Source organism: Mirounga angustirostris, unplaced genomic scaffold (genome assembly GCF_029215605.1).
Source record: "Mirounga angustirostris isolate CCGP_5_RB_7025 unplaced genomic scaffold, mMirAng1.0.hap1 SCAF_4, whole genome shotgun sequence".
Taxonomy (NCBI): Eukaryota; Metazoa; Chordata; class Mammalia; order Carnivora; family Phocidae; genus Mirounga; species Mirounga angustirostris.
Genome location: NW_026991712.1, coordinates 64,972,005 through 64,988,971, shown reverse-complemented (window position 1 = coordinate 64,988,971; position 16,967 = coordinate 64,972,005). Strand labels below are relative to the sequence as shown.

General features: G+C 34.4%; 1 protein-coding gene across 2 annotated transcripts in view; it reads right to left on the bottom strand.

Annotated features, from left to right (window-relative positions):
• Positions 1-6,806: 6,806 nt before the first annotated feature.
• The window catches only part of VCPIP1 (valosin containing protein interacting protein 1), a 30,430-nt gene continuing 20,269 nt past the window's right edge, over positions 6,807-16,967 (bottom strand). Inside the window, exons 3-4 of one of the 2 annotated variants that reach the window (XM_064588266.1) lie at positions 12,017-12,165; positions 6,807-11,611 (exon numbers count right to left, since the gene is read on the bottom strand). In XM_064588266.1, the coding sequence (XP_064444336.1) occupies positions 11,300-11,611; positions 12,017-12,165 (461 nt within the window). In that variant the 3' untranslated portion in view covers positions 6,807-11,299. Of the gene's footprint in view, positions 12,166-16,967 lie in introns of both variants that reach the window. The other variant, XM_045896460.3, reaches the window with a different exon arrangement.

Below are 16,967 nucleotides of genomic sequence, written 5' to 3'. Positions count from 1 at the left end.
TAGGTTGGATTATCCAGGAGGACCCAATGTAATCATAAAAGTCCTTAAGAGTGGAAGAGGGGAGCAGGAGAGCCTGACAGATTTGGAGATGCTATACTGTTAGCTTTGAAAATGGAGAAAGAGGTCATGAACCAACCAAAAAAAAAATTTAAGAAACAAATCAAGAAAATGGATTCTCCTCTCAGATTTTATCTCAGGGAAATTCTTTTTTTTTTTTAAGATTTTATTTATTTGACAGAGCACAAGCAGAGGGAGAGAGAGGGAGAAGCAGGTTCCCTGCCGAGCAAGGAGCCCAATGTGGGACTTGATCCCAGGACTCTGGGATCGTGACCTGGGCCGAAGGCAGCCACTTAACCGACTGAGCCACCCAGGCGCCCCTCTCTTTGAACTTCTGACTTCCAGAAGTTTAGGATATTAAGTTTGTATTGTTTTAATCCAGAGTTTGTGGTAATTTGTTACAGCAACATAGGAAACTACACCTTCTCTGAAATTTGCAACATTTTTGGCCTGTGATGATAAAAGTACTGCTTTCTCTTCAAAAGGTCATCTTTCACATAGTGTTCAAATTTTAGCACTCATTTACAACAAATGAGCCTATTAACTGAGGGTTCAAAATGAAGGATATGAACTCCGGATTAAGAGAGAGGGCATTAAACAAGAGAAATTATTTACTAGAAGATCACAAAATCCTTAAAGCAAGACTTGCTCATCTGTGGGAAACATGACATGTACGAAGATATGAAGGTATGTGCTTCTTTTTAATTCGAAGCTTTCTACCTCCAGTTTCAATTTTGTCACCTTCCACATTATTAGGGATAATATCTTGTTTTTGTTTTTGTTTTCAGCCTCCCCTTCTCTCCTGGCCTAGTATATCCAGGCACTCCTAAAGGGAACAATGAATTTGCAAGATCTTAGGGGAATCTGGTTATTGAAAGTCATTACTGGCATTTAGGGTGCCAGTTCTAGGAACAGAAGACTCTTGTAATGTTCAAAACAGTCCTGCACAAGGAAGAACTATCTTGAGTTCCATTCAACTTTCAACCGGACAGTAATGTAAGTGAAAAAACTGAAATTATTTAAGCCTAGAATCAACTTTTAACTTACAAACACAAGTACACGGTGTTAGGGTTTTTTTTTTGCTGTTTTAAAATACACTATTTCCAGGGCGCCTGGGTAGCTCAGTCAGTTAAGTATTTGCCTTGGGCTCAGGGCATGATCCCAGAGTCCCAGGGTCCCAGGATTGAGCCCTGCATGGGCTTTCTGCTCAGTGGGGAGTCTTCTCCCTCTACCCTTCCCCCATGCTTGTGATCTCTTTCTCTCTCTCTCTCTCTCCCTCTATCAAATAAATAATAAAATCTTTTAAAAATATACGCTATCTCCAGAAATACAACTAGTACGTAAACCAGGGGAAGATTGCATTTTATTTTGTTCAGACTTAACCGAGAGTTGTTTCCCCATTTTAGAAAATCACATCACTGAGGATAACTCAGCTCAAGATTTTAAGATAGAAATATAGCCCACTGGTATCTGTGTTTCTAGCTATGGAGTTCATAGTGATTCTACATATATTTTGGCTGGATTAGTTGTGCCTGATGGGCTTTATTATAAATCCCTTCTGTTTCTCCTCCATATTGTAGGGAGAGCATTAAATTGTTTTTTTAAAAATCTGTAAGTTATCTATGAATATCACTTTAGTAGGGTACAGGGAGTAGAATATATTGGTTATAAAGAGGACACTGGCTCGAGTCGGTTTGAAAATATTGATCTAAATATATTCATCCATCCATCCCTCCCTCCCAAAATCCTGTATCTGCTATCTTCCCTTCTTCCCTTTCAGCTAAACTTCAAAGGTGTCTTGACTTCACTACCTCATTGGTCTTCAATCCTCTCATAATCTAACCTTTACCATCACCATCCATTGAAATTGTGGCTGCAAAATTGTGGCTGTTAAATCCAATGGACACTTGAAAAAAGAAATTCATTTTACCTGAACTTTCTACAGCATTTGACTTTATTACTTCCTTTTATTTGAAACTTTCATCCTTCGTTTTCTGTGACCTCACCTCCATAATTTCCATACCTCAAAGTATTTTGGAAGTCTCTGTTCTTCCGCCAGCTCCTTAAATGTCGGCATTCTCCCAAATTGCATGTAGCTGTCCTCTCATCGTACACTCTCTTCCTAGGCCATCTCAGCCACTTCCATGATTTCAGTCACATCCTAGGATTCACAGATCTTCAACTTGCAATCCCAAACCCTCTCCTGAACTCCATCTCTCTCCCAAAATTCAACATGTGAATTCCCAAATGGAATTCCTTCCCTTTCTACCCATCTGTAATTACTCCTGTATCCTATTCCAAATTAGTAGCACCACCATCCAGCCTCTCAACTCATAACCTGAGAGTCTGGATTGGCCTTTTTACTGTCTCTCCAACATCTTCTCCTTGACATCCCCACTGCCAGTGGGTCAGTTCAGGCTCTCATCTCTCATCAATTACAGCAAGTCTTTTAACTGATCTCTCATCCTCTAGTCTTATCCAATCCACTGTATCCTCCACTTGGCCACCTGAAGGATCTTTTAAAACACAAGTCTGTTTAAATTATAATATCTGCCTTGGGAAAGTTCCAATTCTAATTGGAGTCTCAGAAAACCCTTCTCATTTTGACATTTGGGATCACCTCACCTGTTTTCAAACTATAGATTACTTTTAAAGCAATTATGGCTACAGAACGTATTTTGAATGCCATAAACCTTAACAACATAACAGTAATAGTATAGCTAATAGAAGTTAAGCAGAACGGGAGGATAAGGGATATTAGAAAGTGTAGAAATGATAATTTCTTCATTTTACATACTGAAGAGTTGTCTAAAAAAATTGATGGCTCAATAAACAGACTTAAGAATATTATATAAAGTTAGAGGGATGACCTAAGAGAGCAATAGCACTCATCTTTCATAATGGAGAAATCAAATACTGTCTAAAGTTGATAAATCAAGGGATTAGACCTGGTAGGGAGGTAACCACCAAAATAGAAATAGTTGATTTAGCAATTGAGATGGAGGAACTGGGTGTCTTTCTATATAGTTTTGAAAAATTTTTTTTAATCAAGTACATTCATTGCTTTGAGAATAACTTTTTAAAAAGAAAAAGAATTAAGGCCCATTTCAATATAGATTACTTCTTTTTCAGCTATTGATTTAATTTTTTCTAATCACTTCACTGTACCAAAAATAAATTTAATAACATTATAAAGCTTATTATAGTAAAGAGAAAGCCAAATCACTTGCCATAAGAAAGATCACAAAAAGAAATAATCTTAATGTGAGAAGCAATATTTTACGCACAACTTTGTACGCTGGTTACTAGTCACTTAGGTAGTACTACTGCTAAATGGAAACAGAGGAGATGACAAATACCAGGATAGAGCCATGAGAAGCTAGAGATAGAAATGGAACTAATCTTCCTATAATCCTGATAACAGTGAAAGAAAGCAAATAATTGAGGGTTTCTAGCTCCTAATTTCTCACTTTACTATTTCGCTAAAATTTTTGTTATGTATCTGTGCATCTAATTTATACTGGTCATATTCAGTAGCAGAGATACCTTTTCGTTTCAAAGGATAAGCTCATATTCTGAAGATGGTTTTATGTACTGAATTTAGAATCTCATTCTTTTTTCTTTTAATGTTTTATTTATTTATTCATGAGAATCAGAGAGAGAGAGAGAGAGGCAGAGGGAGAAGCAGGCTCCCCACTGAGCAGGGAGCCCGATGCGGGGCTCAATCCCAGGACCCCGGAACCACGACCCGAGCTGAAGGCAGACGCCTAACCATCTGAGCCACCCAGGTGCCCCTAGAATCTCATTCTTTTACACTGTTTACCTTTCCTTAGCAACCCTATTTGCACAAGCTTTCTCAAACTTTGTCATCCCTATCCATTCAACTGGATCGCTACCCTCTTACAGGAAGGATTTGGGGGTCTAAATTGTGGCAGACTTAAGCATCACACTTAATTTTGCTTGACGGACTGCCCTAATAAATATTTTTGGTACATAATCTTGCCAATTTGATTTTTAAACATCATATTAATTCTTTGGGTCTTGGCTTGTAACATCCCCTCTTGGGAAGCCTTCTCTAAGCCACTAGCAAGTCAGGTTAGTTCCTCCTGTAGTGTGATTCCCACCACCCAGTAGTCCCCCTATATTTGCACTTGCTTGTTTAAGCGACTCTCTTTCACTAAAAATATAATGGCAGGAAGTATGTCTTTCTTGCCATTTTATTATTCCTTATTTGTAGCAAATAAGGCATATGAAAAGATTTCATAGAAATGTTTTGATGAGATACAAGTAGCCCATGAACTGTCCTTTGAGAAGTATCACCTTTGGGGAGCCTTCCTACTAAAGCAACAGACCTGCTTAGTAAATGACAATCATTCCAGGCTCTTGAAATGAGGGAGTTGGACTTTTATTTAACCAATGATTCTCGAATTTACCCAGATCAATCATCTAAGAAATTCTGAAATCCTTCTTTAAATTATCTCCAAATTTGGGGGCAGAAAACAAACCCAAGGAGGGAAGAACTTGGGGTAGAGGGCTGGGGTTCAGGTAGGGAACTTCTAGGAAGTGAAATTAAAGCCAGGTAGTACACATTGAAATAATTTCAAACCAGGTTAGTGTACCTGAAAACAAGCTAGATTTAACAATAGATGTTTATAAAGATTTACATGACTACCAAATTTTACTCCTTTGCTAAATTACAAATATAGTACTCAGGTTAAGAACTTAGGCTATGGAGTCATAAACATCTAGGTTTAAATTCAGCTCTACCACCTGTAAGTCCAGAATTTGGGTAAATTACCAATCTACCTGAGCCTATTTCCTGAAAGATGAAAACAATGATGTTACCCAACCACAAAGAGTTGTTTTGAGGGTTGAACTAATTATTGCATGCTGTGTTTGGCCTATTGTCTGGATATAGGGAAATGGTCACTAAATGATAGTTAATATGGAATGTGTTTATTGCTTGTCTCCATCATTGGGATGTAGCTCTAAAAGCTACATGGAATTTGTCTTATTTAGAATTATTACCCAGTTCCTAGAACAGGGGACATGTTGAATTTTGTTTTTTTGGGGTTTTTTGTTTGTTTGTTTGTTTTTCAGGAGAGGGGTTGGGGTTACAAGTGAAAATCTGTGAATCCTAGGATGTGACTGAATCAAGATTATACTTCAATCATTCAGTTTGTTTGTTATGCACTGATCAAAAGCCAAACTTCTGTTCTGTGGTATGACAAATGGACCAAGGACAGGTTTAGTTCCAACGAGGAAAGAATGCAAGTTTAAAGAGCCTGTTAGTTTTTCACCTCAGGATACCATATATAGTTTAGAAAATCAATTAAAGACTTCGTTTAGAAAATCAATTAAAGACTTCAATTTTTCTGTATACATTTTTAATGATTAGAAACAATGAGCTATGCAGTCATAATTGCAGTTACTGGGGTCTGAAAAAGCCAGTCAAGAAAAATAAAATCCATACTGAACTGTTTTAAGTAGGATGTTTATCTTATTCACTGAAGTTTTTGAGAGCTCCAAACTATATGGTATGTGACCAGTGGGACGCATGTACAAGACCTCAAGTCCAAGCTTGGGACAAGTGTAGCCAGCCAAAGCATAAAGCAAAGCTAATTATGTTTAGTTTACTTGGAGCCCACACCAATGTCACTTGTCCCATCAGCACTATGCCAACAGCAAATGAGCCCATGATGACATATCAGCAGAACAAGGGGGTAGCAACTAAAGAACCAAAGTTATAGTAGAAACTGAGGGCTTGAAAGGCTCCATGACTTGCCTTAAGTCACAGAACAAGTTAGTCACAAAGCACAGACTGTCAGTTCTCCAGATTTTCAGTATTGCATGTGGTCATAAAGCTCTTGCATAAATATCTGAACATAGAAACCATTGTTTTTAGCTCATTAACTATGTATCACAAATAAAGCAGGTTTTAACCTAATAAATTATTTAAATAATGTGTGCCCTATATTTGAGGATTTATCAGTTTTAATGTCAACTGAACTCTACTGAATTATTTTGATATGTAAACAACAGTAATAGTAAACATTTAAGTGTTTACTGTACGTCAGGCACTGTTCTAATCGTCGAATACATGTTAACTCATTTAATCCTCACAACAACCCCAGGAGTAGATGTCCTCATCATCCTACTAGAGAAAAAACTGAAGCACAGACAGATCACACAGTAAACAGTGTGGCAAGACTCAGTTCTAGGAGCCTAGTGTCTGAGGCTCTGCTCTAAGTTAAACAAGTCTATTCTAACAGAATGGATATTAAGCATACGTATTAAAACTTAAAAGTAAATATAAGTCATGTTGATTGCTAAGCCATAGAAATGTTACTACTATTTTCTGTATTTCCCTTTATTCCCTCTTTATCTCTAACCAGTATTTTTGAAAAATCAGCACAAAACTAAGTTCTCTATTAGAACATGTCTGTTTTGTCTTAAATATTCAGTAAGCATAACCCAATTATGTAAAATGTCTAAAGGAATTTTGCTTATTCTTTTTTAACTGAGTCCATTTCATTTACATTGAGATCACAGTAAAGGGGAGAAATTCCTGTTCCTATATGATGTCCCACTAAAGGAGGTTTAAAAAAGACCTTTATTACATTAAGAATTCCTTTATAAAACTAAACTATATTTTCATGCGTTATATTATTAAAGTATAATTCCAAGAAACTCAAGAATAAAAATCATTTTAAAAAGTTAATGTGGAGAAGTCGAGGGGAAAATCAGTATGTATTAACTTATAGTTTTATTAATATAAAAGAAAACTTCAAATACTGTACAGTGAGGTGTGTAGAACACTATATAGTTATAATACACTATTACCAATTATTTATTACTCAAATGTAATATATACAGCAACGACAAAATCAGAAAATAATGGGTAACAGCCAGTGCCTTAGGGATGATAGAACATTTATACTATTTAATTGAGCAGTTAAAGCACTTGCTATGTAATTTTTCTAAATATTTACATTACCACTTATTTTTACATTTTCTAAAGAATATTTCCCTCCAAAAAAGTAGACTCTCCAGCTCTTGGCACTAATTCTTAAAGTCCAATAAACCTGAAAATATTGATAACCTTTTCAGTCCTTTATTGCCCCACCACAGGCATAAAGGCTCAGGAAGGGACTTGTGCATTCTAAAGAAAAGTATGCAATACCTTCAAATTTTAATACTAAGTAATTGATACTCACAAGCAGATAACATCAACTAAAACTTTTTTTTACTAGTTTTCCTTTTCTTTTACAAGAGAATAATCATTGTATTAATATTATACTACAAAAGCATGTAGACTCCATAATTTAAAAAATTAAATGTCAAATATACAAGTAATGGCATTTTCTCCAATAATTCACAATTTTTACAATTTCTGCTATTTTGGAACAAACGTTAAAATTCCCACGATTTAATTATCATTAAATATGAATTGAAACACTTAGCATCTTGAAGAGTTATTAAGAATGGCAGAACTTACAGTTAACTATAAATCTTACAGTAGCTCCTCTTTGTTAAGTAAACATTCTACTATGGTATGTTTTCAAGTGAATAGTTCTGGTTTGAAAATTAATTTCTTATATTATGAAGAGCTTTGAGGATGTACAATTTTGTTAAATTATATGATAACCTTGAACTGTAGGATATTTCTACCCAACTTACATAGAGTATGTATCTCACTACTGCTGTGATAAAAGGTCATTTAAAGTTCATATTGAGTGGAATTTAATTCAATTTTGCAAAGGCTTTTATGAAAATCTTAATATGGAAACCTTGTTTCAGGAACCATGAAACTCTCAAAATCTACTCTGCAGTATTTTTAAGCGTGGGCCAATTGAAATTCCTATTGAAAAATGAAGACAAAACTGTATTGATATTCTAAAATAAACATAGTATGATACTGTCACTATATTGACCAAAGCATAATTAATGACAGAAGTTATGAGTTTACTTCATACCTAAAGATTAGTTATTAGGGAGTTCTAAATTTTTAAAGAAATGTTCACTAACAACCAGTATTAGTAGGCATCTACATAAAATAATACTGTTATAAATTTTGCATTTAGTAGCTAACATGTGATGTCAGTACAATTCTCAAAAACCTGTCATTAGTAATATATGAGTTGCTAGCAAGTGATCTTCCCTGAGGTAAGAGACCATATGCAAAAGTCTGCTCACTTCAAATCAAGTTAGATACTTAAAAATAATGGCAATAAGGACCTATGGCTGGGATTCACAGATGCATTTCAGATTAGTATCTTAATTGCAAGCAGTAGGCTTGATTGTAAAAATTAAACTAAAAATCATCAGAAGATATAAAGCAAATTTCACAGTCAATAGCATTTGCTAAATTTCTCAGGTCTTTATCCTAACATTTTCCAATAAAATACTTGAAACATAGGAAAGGGGAAAAAATAGGCCTTGGGCTTGCTCTTTAACTAGTTCCTGAGTAGCCATTCCCTTGGAGTTCATTATATTCTAGCTCATAATATTTGGCAGTGTCATGTGTTCTTCAACTTCAACCAGTTTCTCATTACCAATATTCTACACCACCTTCAACTCTACCTGGACTTTGGGTCATCAATTCAAACTTGGTATGATTACCTATAAAATGGATTACTGAAGAAAAAATTTTACAATTTTACTTCAAGTTTCAGTGAAACATCACAAGTAGAATTATATGATTGAGCTATAGTTATGTTACATCTAGGGCTAAAAAAATATTTTAACTGATTTATGACCTCTAGCTTGAACTCAAAGTTGTGGTGATCACAAATGGCAGTACTAAAAAATAAGAATTCTATAGTCATGTATTTGATTATGATAACCATATGGAACGACAAAGGATGAAAATTAAGAACTTAAACTGTTTCTAAAACTTCTTTGTGAAGATGATACCTGGCCCACTTCTCAAAAACTAATTACCCCAACCAAATTTCAGCAGATTTAAAATAATTTCAAGAAATCTGACCATTCTCAAAATCAAGCCTTTTATTCTTTATCAAGGGAGAACCCAAGCTATTATAATATTCATACCTAACCAGCTTCTAAATAGCATTGCTGTGGCAAGAGAAATTATTAGTGTTATCAGAGATTAAAGCCCTTCTCCTAATGTTCACAGGTGCACTCTAATTTGACTGAATGGAAGTGTTTAATAAGAAGATAAAATTTATTTCTGATTTTTTACTATATGCTATAAGAGTATATTTGTCAGTTATTAACGAAACATGCCAAGCCACAGGTGAACAAAATATTTGTTAAAGAAAAGGTGATTATATCATTTACCTGGAAGCAGTGCATTTGCTTGTTAAACATTTTCCTGTATTTAAATTAATAAGAAAAAGCCAGTTTCAGTGGCTGAAAAAGCCAGAAATAACTATAGTGGTCAGTGGTATTGGCAATTTTTAGTTTAATACACAGAAACCACCTATACTAACTAAATGGCAAATATTATTTGGTAGCTGTAGTTCTTTATGCAAAACTAATGCACAATATAAAAGTCCTAAATTTTCCTGCTCTTTAGATATTAAGATAATTGAAAGTAAATTTAGAAAAATCGAGATAAAATATGGTTTAAAATGTGACATTGTGATAAAATTAACCCAAATATATATCTTGCTCAGGTATCACCTGCAAAATGTCTAGATTCTCCATTCTTTCCTTTTTCAAATGGAGTAGTTCACTTAGTAAGTGGATTAAGTCAGAGATACTTTCATAGAAAGAAATCCAAAACCTCCCTCCTTTGGAAACACAAGTCAAAGTACTGTCTATATTCGTTATGAATCAATAGATTGAAATTTTGAAACACCTGATAATATACTTTCTGATGTACATTTTCTTAGACTGCAAACACAGTTCTGCATCTGTTACATGTGCAAACAGAGACAGCCAGGCTTTGAATGCTCTAGATAAGAGATTGTATTAATATACATTTTGTCTTTCATCCATTCAAATTCAACTTAATTTCAGTGAACAAAGGAAAAAGATGGGTTGAAATGTACATTTCAGAATACAGACTTGCAGAACAGGATAAAATAGTGCAATACCAATCTCAGGATAAACATTCTTTGTCTTTAAGATAATAAGCATGAAAGGCTGCTTTTTGAGGAAACTGGCACTAAAGATTTGATGAATACACTATTTAAGCAAATGCCCAGTTGATCAGGGTCTGATGCAGTAAAATTTGTATCCAAATCCAAGTGAAGCCAACAGATAATGTTATGGATGCTAAGGAAAAAAGGAAACATTTTTGGTTCAAAGGGGTTCAAAGACACTTAGCATATACAAGCTTAAATACCATTGATCAAAATTGTAGAACAATGTAACTCATTCGTAAAGATAAATTCTTATATATAAATTCTCTGTGAATCTGACAGACTCTGAAAATTAGAGATTAACTACTGCTACCATTATTTTTATATTTTCTACCACACTTTGCAATCAACTTTTCTGCAAGATTAAAGAAAAAAGAATTCAGTGGTACTTGACCAGGCCAGGATTAAAAAAATAATGGTAACATATTATCAACAATAGAGCACACAGTTGGCTGTGTTGGCTCAGACAGCAACATTACTGAATCACATTGACTTTATCATTCTAGAATATTGTCCCCCTAGCCTTGCTCAATCAGCAAAATGTTATATCATTACACTCCATTCTCAAGATATTTTCATCAAGAATACATATCTCTATGAATGTGTTTACGTTCACGGAAATGTCAGGATCCCAGTATCTAATAAATCCTTCTATGAATTTTAAGATACAATGTAGTTCTGATAACCTTCAAATTTACATAAATCTTTTGACACTCTAATAAATATGTGGAATGGTTACCTGGATGACATCAATGTTAGCAAAATCTCATTCCCCACTCAGTTCTAGCCTTTTCAGAAAATCAAACATTAGCAAGAGAATTTTCATGTTTGAAACATTAAGACTTTCATGGAATTAGAATTACAAAAAACTTCCAATGAACCACATATATGGAAGAAACTCATCTCAGCAGATCTAATAACTAATTTATAGGAATTCAGAGCCAGCCTGGGCAGCAGTATATTAAAAGCTATTGCCAATCACACACTTGCTGTCATGCACTGAATAACAAGATATAATCTCTGAATTATATACGTACAAGATTTTTTATGACTAATCAAGTTATGTGGCCCAGCCAACAAATGTTACATATTCACAATAAACATTCTGCCTTTATTAGCCTCTAATTAAATCAAGAGTGATCCATTGGCTCAGTTGTGTTTGTCATCTCAGCATCTTGACTATCCATCTCTTCAGGCTCCTCCACTGAATTTCCCTTTTGTGCTTTTGACCTTGTGGCAAATGCTGCTCCCAGGGCCTCTGCCACACAGCTATCAGTTGTTTCTGTATTCAAATTTTCAGTGCCACCAGTTAAAGAAAAAGATTCAGGTAAGCCAGTCTGAAGATTCCCAGACTTCACAGAACTCACTTCTACTTTCCTTTGAGGAAGATCAGATGGTGACTGCTCTGTACTTTGATCCCGCAAATGCTTGTCCATTGAAGCCTGGATAGAAGAAACCATTTCCTGTAATTTTTTTCGCTGGGCCTCAACCAAATCAGGATCAAGCTGCCTGCTGTCTCTCATTGTAACTACTCCAGGAGCTATTCGAATAAGCTCACTATTACTAGGAGCAGCTGTGAATACAGAAGGCTCTATTTTAATGGAGCTATTACTAAAGTCTGTCCCTGTGTTATGCTTCCTTACAACTGGGGCTTCCCTAGCTCTTGAATCAAGGTGCGGGTTACTAGATGCAGTTCCTAGAGAATGCCCTTTTCCCTGAAAGGCAGTTACATTATGAAGCTGCTCAGATTTCTTTTTCACTACTCCACCACTACCTAGTTTTAACAGCCCATGTGAGGGACTTGATTCTCTACTTCTTGTAGTAGCCTCTGCTCGAACCTGACTTACAGCCTCTTTAACTAAATCTTCAACATCAGGACCGATGGGGAAATGTCCTGCAGCATCCACACACAATTCCAGTCTATCTTCAGAAGCATTATAGACAAAGGTTTTGCCAGGCAGATGTGGAAAAGTACAATGCTTGCCATCAGCCATACCTAAAGAAGGAGAAAAAACGTATTTATTAAAATCTTACTTTAAAAGTGTAGTAAAGACAATTACAGTTGAAATAGTGAATTTTCAACAATATCGAGATCACAGTTTTGAAAACAAATTAAAAAATAATTTATATTTATTAACAGAATTTAATACTATTAAAAAAATATCACGACAGACCTTACTGTAGGTTCCACAGGCGATTTTTTTTTTTTTTTTTTTTACAAATATCATTAACCTGTTACAATTAGGAAAAGGGCTCGAAACAGTTAAGCCATGAGAAAACACTAACAACAGTGTTAGTAAAACAACTGCTTGCAGTAAAGCAATAAGAAAACATACTTTCATTTACTAATTCAAATTTAAAACTTTGCAAAAATACCTATAAGGGCAAAGTGTTGCACAAAATATGCTGCACAGTGTGAATTAAAATTAAAAATTATTAGTAATTCTGCTAAATTACAGAATACCAGCATAAAAGTGGTTTTCTCAGTGTACCTTAGGTATATATCTTTTACAAATATAAAAGATAATGAACTTTCAAAATGAGATATCCTATAGTTAAAGAAGTAATTATGAGGGCATATTTAGGAAAGCTAAGATTAATGCACTGTGTCTTTGGTATAACTGTAAGAAATGACACTTGGTCACAATAAATGAAAAAGATCTTGTTTAATTAAATTCCTTTGAAAAAGTTATATTTCATGTTACTCCTCTTATTCCTCTCGGGTAAGTCACAACCACCAAAATAAGCCTGACTTACAGATGCTCCTCAAATGGCCCCTGCAATTTAATTTACTTCTCATAGTCAACTAATGTAGCAATAGAAGAACTTGAAAGCAGGCTTCTATTTTCTAGTTGAGGAGCTTATTGTCACTATCTGGTATTCCAAAATTTTATACTTTTTCCCAGCTTGAGTATAAGAAAATTGTGTGTTTTAAACTATCCAATATCCTTACATTTTAAATTTGTTTCTCAAAGTATACTCCAAGTATGCAAAAATAGGGGTTTTCAAATTTTATAAAACCAAAGATTTTCTATGTCAGCAACAAAAGAAAGATGAAGTAGAGAACTCTTATTTTTATTTTTTGTAAGTAGACTCCATGTCCAGCATAGAACCCATGAAGCAGAGAACTCTTAATAACATATGGTGCAAATGGGTATGTTTATGGCAAAATATAAAGGCAAAAGCAAACTAGTTAAAAATGAATGAAATTGTTAGTGCTATACAAATACAGAAGTGGAGGATGACTGAACTATAGAATGCTTAGTGGGCATTTAGGTAGTCTCCAGTTTTGTAAGTTCTTAAGAATAGTTTTTCCTCCCTCCTCTGAAAAAAGCTAGAGTGGTTCTAATGTATCTCACTGTGAATATTCCAAATAACTACAGAAAAGAACTAAACTGCAAATGAATAAATAACATACAGTAATTTTAAATAAACATTCATTTCAGCTGTAAGTATCCATTAATACAAATCCAACTAGAATTTCCTCTTAGCAGAACATTTTTGGCATAGGTAACTGAAAAAAAGAGACAGACAAAATTTAAAATCAGAGATGTGGTCTCAATAGTACCTTTCAGGCCACAACCCTTAGAATCGGCTTATTACCAATCCCCTACCAGAGATCTGTAAATAGCCCATGTGAGGGACTTGGTTCTCTACTTCTTGTAGTAGCCTCTGTTCGAACCTGACTTATAGCCTCTTTAAATCGTCAACATCAGGACCGATGGGGAAATGTCCTGCAGCATCCACACACAATTCCAGTCTATCTTCAGAAGCATTATAGACAAAGGTTTTGCCAGGCAGATGTGGAAAAGTAAAACCTGGCTCAAGAAACAAAGGTAGCAAAGAAGAGAATTTTGAATGATTAAGTCCAGGGATGACCCTAAGCAACTTTCAAACATTAATTTCGATAGATAACACATGTTGAGTCTCACTATGTGCCAGGAACTAAAACAGACCCTGAAGATTCAAATAAAATGTAATTCTTAGGAGATAAGTACAAACAGATCCTTATAATACAATCAAGTAAGTGTAATGATGGATATACTACTGACTTCACTGATTATTTGAGGATTAAATGAGAAAACACGCAAAGCATACCACAGAGTGCCTAATGTAAATCAGGCAGTCAATAGTTTTAGTTCCTCTACTAGATCAAAGTTTTGTAACTGTTTCCAGACTGCTATTGTGATGCTTTCCCTTGGTCCTCCCTGGAAAGAATCATAGTCCCACATATCACAGTATTATTCACAATGAAACACTGGAAACAATCTATGTAAGCTTTCAACAAGAAGACAATGGCTAAGAAAATTACAGTCTATCTACCTGATGGAAGTAATATGCAGCAGCTATCAAGAATTGATATAAATAAGAAACCTATGATGCTTCATATATATACAGTAAAATGTGCATGAATAGAAGGAAACAAATCTAAGTACTATAATTACAATCAGGCCAAAACATGTATGTATAAGACAAATATTTAAAAATTATAGGTGATGTTTCCCTTTTCTGTAGTTTCTAGACCTTTTACATTATTTTAAATATGTTTTAAAAGTGCTCACTTTGGCAGCACATATATTAAATATGTTTTAAAAAACCAATGCAAATACTTTACGGGTTGTGCTCCCTTTAAATCATTTAGGTTTTATATAACTTATATAGCCTTTTGAATTTTAAGAATCAAGGTGTTATTAAAATTCCTATATCACATATCAACAGTTCCATCACACATATACACCAAAAAATATGTATACTAATATTTAGGGCTACGTTCTTCCTTACATCAAAACAACTAGAAATGCATCAGAACAATGGATGAATAATATTAAAATGATAAAACAGAATACTATGCTGTAGTGAAAATGGTAGTTGAACCCATCAATGTGAATGAATCTGAAAAAGTGTTGCAGAAAAGAAGCAAATCACAGGGAACGCATATAGCATAATTTTCAATTTCCATTTTCACGAAGTTCAAACACGAGCAAAACTCAACATTATAAAGATAGCTATACAAGTTTTAAAACTAAATTTGACATTCATGTCTGCATTTATCTCTGTATAAAGACCTGCAAGGAAACTTACATTTTAAGCAAAAGAACTTTAAAATATCTTTCCAAATATAAAGAATAGGAATATTAATAGTCTAGTTATATTGGGAAATATTTCTGTTCCAATGTAGATATAACCATCTGTTTGTTAGGGCGGATTTGAAAAAAGAGAAGTATGTTCCAATCTTTGAAGGATATGGGTATATGTGTTTTGGGGTGATATACTTTGATTCTTTGACCACAGGATAATAATAATGATTTGCCATACAAATCTGTCCTCAACAAAAGAGGTGAGGGGCACCTGGCTGGCTAAGTCAGAGGAACATGGGATTCTTGATCTCAGGATCAAGAGTTCGAGCCCCACGTCGGGTGTAGAGATTACTTGAATAAATAAAATTTTAAAAAAGATAAAACTCTGCCACAGATATTAGAAGAAACTGTATTTTGAAAAGTAAAATTTTCTGACAATGACCATTTCAAATGGTTGTTATAGTCAGAAGAATTTTAATTATTCTGCACGTAACAGCTAAAATTCTAATAATAACAACAAACATTAGCTAATTATTTATTAGGTACCAGGCCCTTTGCTAACTGCTTTATGTGCATAATCTCATTTGATCCTAACAACCCTGAGATTATAATAGCCACTTTACAAATGAAGAAATTAAGACTTAGAAGTCACACAGGGAGCAAGTGGTAGAACCAAAATTTGATCTCAGATGTTCTTACTTCAGAGTTTTAAACTACTTCCTAATAAGGATAAATAACACAGGTAACATTTAAAAAACTATAATGGCTATTGAGAGATAATTCACATAAAATTCATTTTAAGTGTACAACTGAATGGTTTTCAGTATATTCACAGCATTGTGCAACCATTACCACAATCACTTTTAGAACATTTTCATCACCCCAAAAAGAAACCACAATCACTTTTAGAACATTTTCATCACCCCAAAAAGAAACGCAAACCCATTCATTAGCAGTCACTCTCATTTCCTCCGCCTACTCTAACTCCCAGCCCTAGGCAATACTGATTTACTCTGTCTCTCTCTAGGTATGCCTATTCTGTGATATTTCATATAAATGGAATAATATACGATCTATTGTGACTGGTTTGTCTCATGCAGCATAATTTTTCAAGGCATGATCTAGCATGTACCAATACTTCATTCCTTTTTATTGCCAAATAATACTTCATTGTATCGATACACTAAATCTTACTTATCCAATCACCAGTTGATGGAAATTTTGGGTTTTTTCCACTTTTGACTATTATGAAAAATGCTATTACGACCCCTTTGTGTACAAGTTTTGCGTGGACAGGTTTAATTTCTCTTGGGTATACACCTAAGACTAGAACTGCTGGGTTGTAACCATGTTAAATCTTTTGAGGAACTGCCAGACTGTCTTCCCAAGTGGCTGCACCATTTCACATTCCTACCACCAGTATGAGGGTTCCAATTTCTCTGTATCTCCTTGCCAACAGTTCTTATTATCTGCCTTTTTGATTATAGCTATTCTAGTGAGTGTGAAGTACAATGTCATTGTGGTTTTGATTTGCATTTCTCTGATGGTTAATGATGCTGAGCATCTAAACATCAGTTTATGTACTTAACAGTTATTTGTATACTTTCTTGGGAGAAATGTCTATTCAGATCTTTTGCCCATTTTTTAATCGCGTTATTTGCCTGTTTACTGATGAGTTCTTTTTTTTTATATTTTATTTATTTATTTATTTATTTATTTA